General features: G+C 41.6%; 1 protein-coding gene across 8 annotated transcripts in view; it reads left to right on the top strand.

Moving 5' to 3' along the window:
* Positions 1–12,794, top strand: part of lrrc9 (leucine rich repeat containing 9) — an 82,897-nt gene that overhangs the window by 25,306 nt on the left and 44,797 nt on the right. For 5 of the 8 annotated variants that reach the window (XM_057859255.1, XM_057859257.1, XM_057859251.1 and 2 more), the window contains 11 exons: positions 3,749–3,961; positions 4,028–4,147; positions 4,221–4,412; positions 6,562–6,687; positions 7,062–7,202; positions 7,284–7,461; positions 7,528–7,748; positions 10,873–10,995; positions 11,081–11,211; positions 11,292–11,400; positions 11,483–11,616. In XM_057859255.1, the coding sequence (XP_057715238.1) occupies positions 3,749–3,961; positions 4,028–4,147; positions 4,221–4,412; positions 6,562–6,687; positions 7,062–7,202; positions 7,284–7,461; positions 7,528–7,748; positions 10,873–10,995; positions 11,081–11,211; positions 11,292–11,400; positions 11,483–11,616 (1,688 nt within the window). The remainder of the gene's footprint in view (positions 1–3,748; positions 3,962–4,027; positions 4,148–4,220; positions 4,413–6,561; positions 6,688–7,061; positions 7,203–7,283; positions 7,462–7,527; positions 7,749–10,872; positions 10,996–11,080; positions 11,212–11,291; positions 11,401–11,482; positions 11,617–12,794) is intronic. The other 3 variants (XM_057859252.1, XM_057859256.1, XM_057859258.1) reach the window with 2 other exon arrangements.

The following is a 12,794-nucleotide window of genomic DNA, read 5'->3' on the forward strand; positions in this document are numbered from 1 at the left end:
ACTAATTGTGCAAGTTCTCCCACTTGAAATTATTAGAGAGGCCTGTAATTGTCAACATAATTAAACCTCAACTATGAAAGACAGAATGTGGAAAAAAAAAAAAAAACAACAGAAAATCACATTGTTTGATTTTTAAAGAATTTATTTGCAAATCATGGTGGAAAATAAGTATTTGGTCAATACCAAAAGTTCATCTCAATACTTTGTTATGTATCCTTTGTTGGCAATAATGGAGGCCAAACATTTTCTGTAGCTCTTCACAAACTTTTCACACACTGTTGCTGGTATTTTGGCCCATTCCTCCATGCAGATCTCCTCTAGAGCAGTGATGTTTTGGGGCTGACATTGGGCAACACGGACTTTTAACTTCCTCCGCAGATTTTCAATGGAGACTGGAGACTGGCTAGGCCACTCCAGGACCTTGAAATGCTTCTAACGAAGCCAATCCTTTGTTGCCCTGGCTGTGTGTTAGGGATCATTGTCATGCTGAAAGACCCAGCCACTTCTCATCTTCAATGCCCTTGCTGATGGAAGGAGATTTTCACTCAAAATCTCTCACTACATGGCCCCATTCATTCTTTCCTTTACACAGATCAGTCGTCCTGGTCTCTTTGCAGAAAAACAGCCCCAAAGCATGAGGTTTCCACCCCCCATGCTTCACAGTGGGTATGGTGCAATTCAGTATTCTTTTTCCCCCAAACAAGAGAACCTGTGTTTCTACCAAAAAGTTCTATTTTGGTTTCATCTGATAATAACACATTCTCCCAGTCCTCTTCTGGATCATCCAAATGCTCTCTAGTGAACCGCAGACGGGCCTGGACGTGTACTTTCTTCAGCAGGGGGACACGTCTGGCAGTGCAGGATTTGAGTCCCTGGCGGCGCATTTTGTTACTGATAGTAGCCTTTGTTACTGTGGTCCCAGCTCTCTGTAGGCCATTCACCAGGTCCCCCCGTGTGGTTCTGGGATTTTTGCTCACCGTTCTAGTTATAATTTTGACGCCACGGTGTGAGGAGGGAGTAGAAAGTCTGTGTTACCCAACGACAGCCCCAAAACATCACTGCTCTCAAGGAGCGCTGCATGGAGGAATGGGCCAAAATACCACCAACAGTGTGTGAAAAGCTTGTGAAGAGTTACAGAAAACGTTTGGCCTCTGTTATTGCCAACAAAGGGTACATAACAAAGTATTGAGATGAACTTTTGGTATAGACCAAATACTTATTTTCCACCACGATTTGCGAATAAATTCTTTAAAAATCAAACAATGTGATTTTCTGTTTTTTTTCCCACATTCTGTCTCTCATAGTTGAGGTTTACCCATGTTGACAATTACAGGCCTCTCTAATATTTTCAAGTGGGAGAACTTGCACAATTCGTGGTTGACTAAATACTTATTTGCCCCACTGTATGATTGACTATGAATGTAAACAAAGTAATTATATACACCACAAAGTTCATGTACATGAAACAAAAGAATACAGTGTTACGTCTACTTACGAGCGTCTCTACATACAGAATTTTCATGTTAAGACACGCATCAACGGGAAAATATTGCCTCTAGTTACGAAAGAAATTTCAGGATGAGAAAAGCAAAAATACAGAATGGATGGTACTCGCATCTCCCAGAGTTTATTGAATGTAACATACTTAGAGATGCTCTGCCATTGGCTGCTGTCTAGCATTCCTGGCATCCAGTTGCCTAAGACGGACCTCTACTGTATGTGTATGTATACCAGCATCCTTTTCATTCGCTCCTCGTGTTCCGACAGCTTTACATGAGTCTATTAACTTTCATTCTTTACTGTAACATTTATTTGTTACGTTTTGGATGCACTTTTATGCATTATAAAGGATCCATGCCTGAATTTCGGAAGGCTTGGAAGTGATTATTGCTTTTTTTTTTTTTTTCAGTATTACGTGAATCACTTTTAAATGTGGATATGTTGACATCATACTCAATGCTTCCTGATCGCTAGTCCTAGCACTGATAGGTTCTCTACTTGAGTGTGTCTAATTGCACCCAGTCATGCGTGAATCCCATCAGACGTGTGATAGTCCTACAGACAGACTGCGTGGGCGCCACCCAGGGCCACGGCCCCTCCCCAGCCACTCAGGGGGTGTGAGCCCATCCCTCCTCCCGCAGCTCCAGCAAGGGGGCCCATCGCCACCACCCCAGGGATCCAGGGTGGTTCCCCTGGCAACCTGCGCCCCGGTCAATCGGCCTTCAGGGAAGGTATTACGGGACGCGCCACCCCCCCCCACGCCCACCCCCTCCACCAACCTCCCAACCGACACGGCACACTGCGGGAACTCCACGGCCCACAAGGCCAGGGGCAGGACAAGATCCCCACCCGAAGTGGGCGACACCCCGCCGACCCACTGGCACTTGGCCAGCGACACGCGCCGGAGCCCAAGGAGGGTCCCCGGGCAGAAACGAGAGAGGAAGGCGGAAGCTGGAGAGGGTCGAGAAGCCACTGCTTGGCGCCATGGGACCGGAGCCCAGATCCCTCTGCTGCAACCGGCAGCTAGGCGAAGAGGAGGCCACACCCTGGGAGCCACGCCATAGAAAAAAATTGTGGGACACACCTACAATTTTCAAGTTACGAAACTACTTCCAGAACCAATTAATTATGTAAGTAGAGGTACCATTGTATAACTTACAAGGCACAAAAACCAGTGAGATGAAATAGCTGGCAAGAAATGGCTGCTGAAGCTTGTCTTTTACCATTCTTTGTTTGCTATGAGCTCAAGTAAATGGTGTTATACTTATATAGCGCTTTTCCACCTTTCAAGGCGCTCAAAGCGCTTTACATCTACCTACTGGTGACGCAGCACCAGGAGCAACGTGGGGTTCAGTATCTTGCTCTAGGACAATTAGACGAGTTCATCAGGGCGGAGAATCGAACCCACAACCTTTGGTTTGGGGGACAACTACTCTACCACTGAGCCACGCCACCCCACGTGACTCAAGTAGTCATGTGATAACGTCTGTGGGCACTTAAGCGCCACTATGTGGCGACAAAACATTACAAATAAAGACAGGCAATTAGAGGACATGGCAACAAATTTAATGTGGTCTTGGTAGAGCTTGGAACGAATTAGGCGATTTACATGTAAAACGCCATTCATTATGTTAAAAATCCTGATACAAAAGCCACTCTGGAACAAATTCATTTCGTATCTTGAGCAACCACTGTAGTTTAGTGTGTTCTGGACCCTAATACATTCAACACATTTGAAATGACTAGAGCTGAGACTGATCCAATCCCAATTTCCTTAGACTAGTGGTAGCTGTTATAGCAATAACCAAATTCCATGTTTTCCATCTCAAGTGTCCCGATACCTTTGTTAATATCTTTCAAAATTAATAAGCGAAGCCAGGAATAGGGGGGGTTCATTACATTCTTCCAGCAACATAAACCAAGTTTTTGTTCTCAGATGGAAAATTGAACAATGCTATGACGATTGTTAAGCCAAAATTGAGTGGGGGTCTTGATCCTGTACTCTTACAGCGCTGGGCAAAGCAATTCATTGACTGCTGCTGCATTGCTTGCTGTTAGTTATAATGAATATAAAACAATGAATGAAAAACGGCAAATTCTACAATGATCCAGTCATTTGTGGGGTATTGGTGTGCTTTCGCTGTTGCAGTCAGAACATTCATTCATTCATTCATTTTCATGTGATGTTCAATTGGACGAGAGGGATAACTCATTTTAGTATCTGTCGAATTTTGCAATCTGCAAACAGTTAGCTAACGAGGCGTGCCTTTCAAAGGGCAGCGAACAGCCGACATCACTAAACGACAGCACTCAGCCCCTGGACCTTCCGACCTTTGACACTTCACCGGACAACGAAGCCATTGACATGGAGCCTGTTCTGGACCCACCACCCAAGTTGATTAAATTGAATGCATCGACTCTTCTAAATGCGTCCGGTGCATGTATCTTCAGTGAAATCACTGTAAGATTGATTTTAGAATGAAGTCCATAGATTCATGCTTTTACTGACTATCCGTTGAATATTAAGGTGCTGAACCTTCACAGCAGCGGTCTGAAGAGGATCAAGGAGATTTCTTCTGTCCGAGGTCTTCGCCATCTCACCCTCAGCTTCAATGAGCTCACCAATCTCGGTGACATTGCTCACATGGTATCGAATCGAACTCAGTGTTTCGAATGGGTGTTCATTCTTAATGCTATTCTAATTGTGTTTACCTTCTCAGCCAATGTTGGAGTTTTTAGATGTCAGCTTCAACCAGATTGTGAGCCTTGACGGTCTGCTGGCATTAAAACAACTGAAACATCTCGACGTTAGCTGGAACAAGTTGGTCAATGCCAGCGAAGAGTCCAACGTGCTCAAAATACAAACGCCTGCCCTGCAAATATTGGAAACAAAACACAACCCTTGGAATAAGGTGCATCCAAATCTGTTGTTTCTGGCAGCCCTTTTAATTTTCGTCTTAGTCTTTTGTACGAAAATACTGAAATTAGTCTCAGTCATCTTTTAGTTATTTGAAAACATGTTTGTCTTCGTCTAGTTTGAGTCAAAAATTACTCAAAATGTTTTCGTCTATAAACTTCGTAAGTTTTTTTGAATGGATATTGACAGACAAGCACATAATTATAGAGTCTACACGGACACTTAGCAAGAAAACAGTAGATTATTTTCAATTAATTTAATCTCATTTGGACGCAACAAACTGTAGGTAAAGAGTTTTCCAAGAGTTTAATATGACACCCACCACTCTAAATGCTAATGCTAACACTCACTCAGCACATACAGTGTATCACAAAAGTAAGTACAGCCCTCACATTTCTGCAGATATTTAAGTATATCTTTTCATGGGACGACACTGACAAAATGACACTTTGACACAATGAAAAGTAGTCTGTGTGCAGTTTTTATAATGGAGTTGATTTATTTTGCCCTCAAAATATAGCCATTAATATCTAAACCCCTGGCAACAGAAGTGAGTACACCCCTTAGTAAAAGTTGTCAATATTAACATACGTACAACATGTCAACTGTCAATATTTTGTGTGGCCACCACTATTATCCAGGAGTTGACCAGAGCTTCACAGGTTGCCACTGGAATGTTCTTCCACTCCTCCATGACGACGTTGCGTAGCTGTCGGATATTTGAGACTTTGCGCACCTCCACCTTCCGCTTGAGGATCCCCCAAAGATGTTCTATTGGGTTCAAGTCTGGAGACATGCTTGGCCAGTCCATCACCTTTACCCTCAGCCTCTTCAGTAAAGCAGTGGCCATCTTGGAGTTGTGTTTGGGGTCATTGTCGTGCTGGAACACAACCCTGCGACCCAGTTTCTGGAGGGAGGGAATCATGCTCTGCTGCAGTATTCCACAGTACATGTTGGAGTGCATGTTTCCCTCAATGGAATGTAACTCTCCAACACCTGCAGCACTCATGCAGCCCCAGACCATGACATTCCCACCACCATGCTTGACTGTAGGCATGACACACTTATCTTTGTACTCCTCACCTGGTCGCCGCCACACACGCTTGAGACCATCGGAACCAAACAAATTAATCTTCGTCTCATCAGAACATAGGACATGGTTCCAGTAATCCATGTGCTTTGTTGACATGTCTTCACCAAACTGTTTGGGGGCTTTCTTGTTTACCGTCTTCAGAAGAGGCTTCCTCCTGGGGTGACAGCCATGCACACCAATTTAATGTAGAGTGCGGCGTGTGGTCTGAGCACTAACAGGCTGAACCGCCCACCCCCAGCATTTGGATGTGACACTCAGCACGTGCGCTCAGCTTCTTTATACGACCAATCGGGGGCCTGTTCTGAGTGGACCCTGCTCTTTTAAAACGCTGGTTGATCTTAGCCACTGTGCTGCAACTCAGTTTCAGGGTGTTGGCAATCTTCTTGTAGCCTTGATCCTCAGAGAGTTCTTTACCATATGGTGCCATGTTGGAACTTTCAGTGTTCAGAGTGTGAGAGCTGCACTACAAATTTGAACACACCTGCTCCCTATGCACACCTGGACCTAGTAAAACTAATGAGTCACATGACATTTTGGAGGGAAATGAAAAGCAGTACTCAATTTTGACATTTAGGGATGTAGTTTTTGTTGCCTGGGGTTTAGATATTAATGGCTATATCTTGAGTTATTTTGAGGGAAAAATAAATTAACTCAATAATACAAGCTGCACACAGACTACTTTTCATTGTGTCAAAGTGTCATTTTGTCAGCGTTGTCCCATGAAAAGATATACTTAAATATCTGCAGAAATACGAGGGGTGTACTCACCTTTGTGATACACTGTACATACCTTCAAAGGATAAAGCAAGATGGCATATCTAGCCAAGATAAGAAAACAAAAATTACCAAGCAGCACCTGACATGTGTTTCACAAAAGTCTGGAGAGGATACATGCTTATTCACTGTCTGGTGAATAAACTGTGTGTGGGGTGGGAGGCAGCACGTCACATGAGTGACACGACCAAACACCGCTATGATGATCATTATTATAACAACAACAACAAAAAAAACGACACGCACAAAAGTTTATTGAATGTTTTGTTCCTGCCAGCCAGAGGAAGTCAGAATAACCATAGTGAGCTTATTGACGACGCTGACGAAATTGGACAACATACCAGTGACAGAGGAAGAAGTCGCGGATGCTGTTCGCAAGACAACTAGAACCGTTATCAACGAGGTTAACATTTTGGACTTTTAAATTCTTGTCATTTGTAATTTTGTCACCAAGTTTCCTTGGAAGGTTGTGTTGGGGAATGTGGAAAATAGTCCAAAATCAATCATATGTTAGGCTATTGTTTGAACCTTCGGTGTATTTGTAAATAGTGTTCCAAACATCTAGTCATTTCACAGAGAACTGTTGTCGTTTACTGCCATAGACCTCTAAACCATTTTGACTGTGTGAGCTGGCAGTAAATGAGGTAAGCATCTCAAGGGTGTTCCACAAGGCTAAATCTTAGATTCCCTGCTATTCTTAAACTATCAAGTTCATCTGTTGTTGTCAGTGGCACTGAGTGAATGAACATTATGTGCACTCTAAATCTATGCTGGCAGGAAATTCTCATGGCTCACTCCCATACCAACAAGGAGCGTCCCAGAAGTCTCAGCCTGGTGTCAACGACCGAACTACTCTCTCAGATCAATCCGCAAGTCATGGACCTAAGCCAAGACCTGCAGCCAGACTGGAACGAAAAGGTCAGTCCAATCAGTCGTTGAAATCTTTCGTCATACATGTATTCATTCTTCAAGTGCTAATAGTAGGTAAATTTGGAACAGATCACCTCTCTAAACCTTGACAACCAGAATATTTATCAGATGAGCAATCTGGAGGCCCTGGTCAATCTGCGCTGGGCTTCATTTAATAATAATTACATCTGTGAAGTGGAAGGGCTAGACTGCTGCACTCATCTGGAAGAGCTCTCCCTCAACAACAACAACATCAGCACAATCAACGGTTGGTCAGTCACTGTAGTTGAAAGTACTACAGCGCTGAATTGTAATCCATCGTTTTATTTGCTAGGCTTGTCAAGGCTACAGAGTTTGAATAAACTCAGCATGGATGGAAATCAGCTGTCCGGTCTTGATGCTTCTGTCATGGAGCAACTCCAAAATTTGACCTTTCTGTCCGTGGAGAACAATCGGATCACTTCCCTGCAAGGCATCAACAAATGCCGTGAGCTTTTGGAGCTTTACGCTGGCAACAATCATATTTCTGTGTCTCGGGATATCTACTTTCTCAAGGTGAACTTGAAATCAAATATACAATTTAAGCCTATAAAAAAACCAATACTCAAAGTCAATTTTCAATTTATTTGACTTGCGTAGTCATACTTAACGCATTCAGTGCCATTGAGGGTGAGTGTGACATTTGAACTCATTGGCTGCCATTGATGGCAATCGGTGTTCGATCCAGTAAAATGACAGCCAAGAAATTGACAAAGAATATCAAGCAAAGGCGTAGATTTGCATAAGTACGGTAGGGACATGACACTACCAACTTTTCAGGATGCTCAAATTGTCCCCAACATCTTTTAAATGGTGTTATACTTGTATAGCGCTTTTTCACCTTTCGAGGTGCTCAAAGTGCTTTACACTACATTCCCATCTACCTACTGGTGACGCAGCACCAGGAGCAATGTGGGGGTTCAGTATCCTGCTCAAGGGTACTTAGGCGAGTTCATCAGGGCAGAGAATCGAACCCACAACCTCTAGGTTGGGGGACAATTACTCTACCACTTAGCCACGCCATCCCCAAGGCAACCTTATTTGCACTATATAATTACTTCAGTTACATAGGTAATTTAGACGGTCTTTCCATATGTTGTATGGATAGAATTGACCCTACCATTATTAAATGAATTACCTTTGTTATGTTCAGGCTGACATTTACCCCTTTTCACTTGCTGAATGTTCCAGTCCATTTTTTTTCTCTTCAAACACGTTTCATTGGCTGACGACATGAGCCAAAGCACCCCCCCCACACACACACACGCATTCACAGCCCAGACAGAAATACATGTTGACAACATGTTGCCTCCTCCGCCCCCTTCGAAGACAAAGAATAGTTCTTTTTTTTTTTCGACCAGCAACAGCAGCAACCTATGTAAGTAATGTAAAAAGACATCAATCTTGTGGATGTGGGGAACACACCACTAATTAAGCTACCTAAAGTCTGACCTGCATCAGAGTTAGCATAACATTAAACTATGAATTTACTAATCTGTAAAACTGGAGTAGGAAGCTGCTTAGAGAGAAGTGTCCTTCAGTATTTTTTCTACTGTTAATGTTAAATAAACTGAGAGAAATGTAGTGAACCAAGGTTTACCCCTTCTCCCCAATTTTCATTTTTATTTCATTTATGTGGGTTTTTTAAACCAGCCCAAAGGAGCTTTGGTTGTGTTTGTGGATAAAAGCAGTTGTGTTATACCTGAAGGAAAGTTCCATTTTCATTTATTTTTGGTATTCCCTGACTAAGACGTTTTATCTAATTCCTTTATTTAGACAGACAATGTTGAGTGGTCTGAAGACATTTTTCCTTTTTTTTTTTATTTTTGCATTCCTGGATTGTTAAGAGATTACTGTGTATGTTAATATAATTTAAATTCTGCTCAAATATTGCAATTTAAATTTGCTAAACAAAAAAAATCCAGACATTCTGGAAGTTTTCAAAAATGTTTTTTTTTAGGAGTTTTTGAAAACAAAGGTTTGAATCAAATGATGTATCACTTAACTAATACATATGAAAGTTAGTATAAGTCAATACAGATGTATTTTACATTGATCATTTAGCCCATCAATCAAATAGGTTCATATGCGTGAGAAATGTAGCCCTGACCCCCGTTCTCTCAATCTGGTCTTAGTTATTAATGTCCCGTCCCCATCAAAAAGTGTACATGTAGATTATGCTGTTATATCGTCCCTACCAATGTTGAGACCAAACCTACGCCCTTGATATCAAGCTATAGTTCCATAATGGTGGATGAAGTACTCTCTTTTTTTTTTTTTTTTTAACTTAAGTAAATGTACAGATACAGTTGCAAAGATTACTTCAGTAAGAGTCCTAGTATCTAAGAAAAATGTATTCAAGTAAAAGTACAAAAGTACTTTCTTTAAAATTTGCAAGTAAAAAGTAAATGTATTTTCTCCCGACACAAAAATAAATGTCAGTTTATATTCCAATGTATATACAGTACTTTTGCACTATTACCATTTTCTTTTTTACTTTTTAAAGCTGGGCAGAATGAAAAAAAAAACAAGCAATAAAATTGACTGCATCATAAATAGAAGCTTAACAAGCTAAAAAAAACCTCCAAAACCTAGTTAATGGCAGATTGCAAGCAACTATCAGGTGCATACCTCCACCTACTGTGCAAGAGTGTGCAGCACCCATCTGAAGGCACATTGCTCTCACTGTTGGTTTTTATTGGTCAATATCTTGTTCACCTGCCTAATCTTGCTCGTTCCGGTTTTGCTGCCTCTAGTGCTCAATTACGGTATAGCAGCGCAGGGTTTATTGATCACGCCGGAGGCATGAAAACGACACTATCAATTCACAATGAGAAAAAAACAAACACAATGTGTAGCATAGGCGACAGATAACTGCCGTAAAATGTAGTAAAGTAAAAGTACCACTTCATATTTGTACTCAAGTCAAGTACAGATACACAAAAATGTACTTAAGTACAGTAATGAAGTTCTTTTACTTCATTACATTCCACCTCTGATTGTAATTAACAACAAATTGGATCATCTATTCATTGTTTATTGTCATTGTTTAATTTTAAAATCCTATGAATTTCAGTTTCTCCACAAGAAAATCTGATTTAGTCACTATAGTCACCCAAGAAAGCACATCTTCAAGCTAGCGTTTCTTTATTCAACCCCTTTAGACCTAAGCGTGCTGCTGAAGGACATGATGCGTTCGCGTCTCTAAACCAACAAATACACTAAATTTAGTGGCTAATGCCACTTCTGGGAGATGAGTGGATGAAACCTTACCCATCTAAATCAAATCATGAGGCTTGGCATGTCCACTTTGCTATTTTTGGCTCTTTGAAAATGGCTGACCAAACGCAACTTCAAAAAGGATCACGTAAAGTGCTCATTTCTCATTGAAAAAACAAATTAACAAAAAAAAAACAAAAAAACAATAAAAGCATGAAATATCTCCGGCCAAAAAATTGCACTTTGTTCTGGTATTCGAGTAGAGTAAAAATCAGCGCAGAGTTTTTTTTCTTGCCCAGCAAAAAAAATGCGGGTCTAAGAAGACTTTTCCATACATCTGAGTGTAGTTAACAAGCCTGTCAAATACGAATGAATAAGAAAATCGTCAAGTACGTACGTCAATGTTTGATTATGCTTTTAGGCATTGGAAAATCTCATCATCTTGGATCTATATGGGAATCCGTTATCAGAAAACTTCAAGAACTATCGCATTTATATGGTGTTCCACCTGCCTTCTCTGAAGGCACTGGATGGAACTGCAGTGGTACGTGTCAAAAAGCATAATAACGGTAGATAGTGCAGTCGGTGATGTGACGTCATTGACATTTTTTTTTTTAAATTCCTACCAGGATGCCACTGAATGTGAAAATGCAAAAGCTATGTTTGGAGGACGACTCACACCAGACCTGGTGGCAGAGAAATTGGGGCATTCAAACTACGCCAGCATCACCTACCTCACAATGCAGTCCTGCTCTATCAGGTAGTCTTTTCAGATCAACTTCATTTGAAATGACACACCTAATATGGGGGGGCGGGGGAATATTTCACTTTGGCAAACAGGAGTGTGGACCTGTCTCCAATTGACCTGTTCCTCAACCTAAACACGATCAACTTGGATCACAACAACCTCACCTGCTTCTCAGGCATCATCCATCTTCCCAATGTCAAAGTACAAACAAGAGGAATGAGATGAAACAACCTTTTGAGTCCATAAAAATGGTAGACAGTGACATCATTTCCATTGATTACAGGTCCTGTATTTAAACCACAACCGCATTGAGTCCATCCTGCCGAGGCAGAAGACATTTTTAACAAACAGACAGCTGCTCCACAACAAAGTGCACTCCAGTGGTTATGGGCAACAGACCTTATGTAAAGGGAACAGGTAACATTGCAAATTGTTTTTCCACTTAGCACTTACAGCCAGCCTGTGGCATGTTTTCCGCACTATAAGGGGCACCTTCAATGAATGGCCTATTTTAAAGGGATCCACTCCACAGATAGCAAGACTTGTAGTTCTTAAAAGATAAATGTTAGTACAAATTATTATAATTTGATATTGAAACCCGTCTTGATGTTTTTGTTTTTATACAATTTGTAAAATTATTTTAACCAGTAGTTCACCATTGTTGTTGACGTCGCAGGGCAGTGACGTTACAGGGCCACGCTGCAGGAATTCCACCTGTCACTCTTAACAAAAAAAAACAAAAAAAACGTGCCACTCTTTCATTTTGTAAGGTAGTGATTTAAATATGCCACAAGGTGTCAATGTCGAGTTTTACATTAATTAAGGATTATGCCAATGAGTGCGTTTTTCGAGTGCATCGCAAGTTCATTGTTTTCCACAAGACTGATTTTTGTTGTGAGAGAAATCAACATGGGTACCTAGAAGGTTAGTGCAGGTAGTGAAAAAAGGAAAAAGGTGATGTTTATCATTGAAATTAAAAGTGCGTATGACACAGAAAAGCATGTTTATTTCATATTTCACGCAGTGTTTTATGCTCCTGAATGAAATGGACCGCTTGGATGTGTGTGGAAGAGATCGTTTTATGTATTCAATTTTTTAATCCCGCGCCATGAAAATGAGTTACTTCCGGCTCCAGTCTCGGGTTTGGGACGAATGCGAATGTGACGTCACCCGCGTCAGCATCTCACAATACAGGATTGCTTTATATTATGCAGATGGACTGTAGATTCAGCTGATTTTGTGGATTAATTTGTTTATTTTTCGCATCACGCCAGCCAAGTGGCTGCAGGCTTTTGTAGCTACACCAGGGAGAGGCGTGTGAGCCTTTTTGGGTTTCATAAAGTTCTCATTCACTCCGAGATCAGTCAAAATAAGTTTGCGACAGCTGTGGGACCATTGGACTTACGAGGAATAAGTAAACATGTGTTTTGTATTACGTAAAATACTGGGATCATGGCACACGTTGTAATCCGGAGGTGGCTTTCATTTTGTGGCTGACATGCTCCTTGTCCACCGAAAATGCCACTCGGCTGACGACCGGCGGCTTGTCGCACATCCCCCTGCCAGGAGAGCGCTATACTCGGCTTATTGCCCTC

Source organism: Corythoichthys intestinalis, chromosome 15, assembly GCF_030265065.1.
Source record: "Corythoichthys intestinalis isolate RoL2023-P3 chromosome 15, ASM3026506v1, whole genome shotgun sequence".
Lineage (NCBI taxonomy): Eukaryota > Metazoa > Chordata > Actinopteri > Syngnathiformes > Syngnathidae > Corythoichthys > Corythoichthys intestinalis.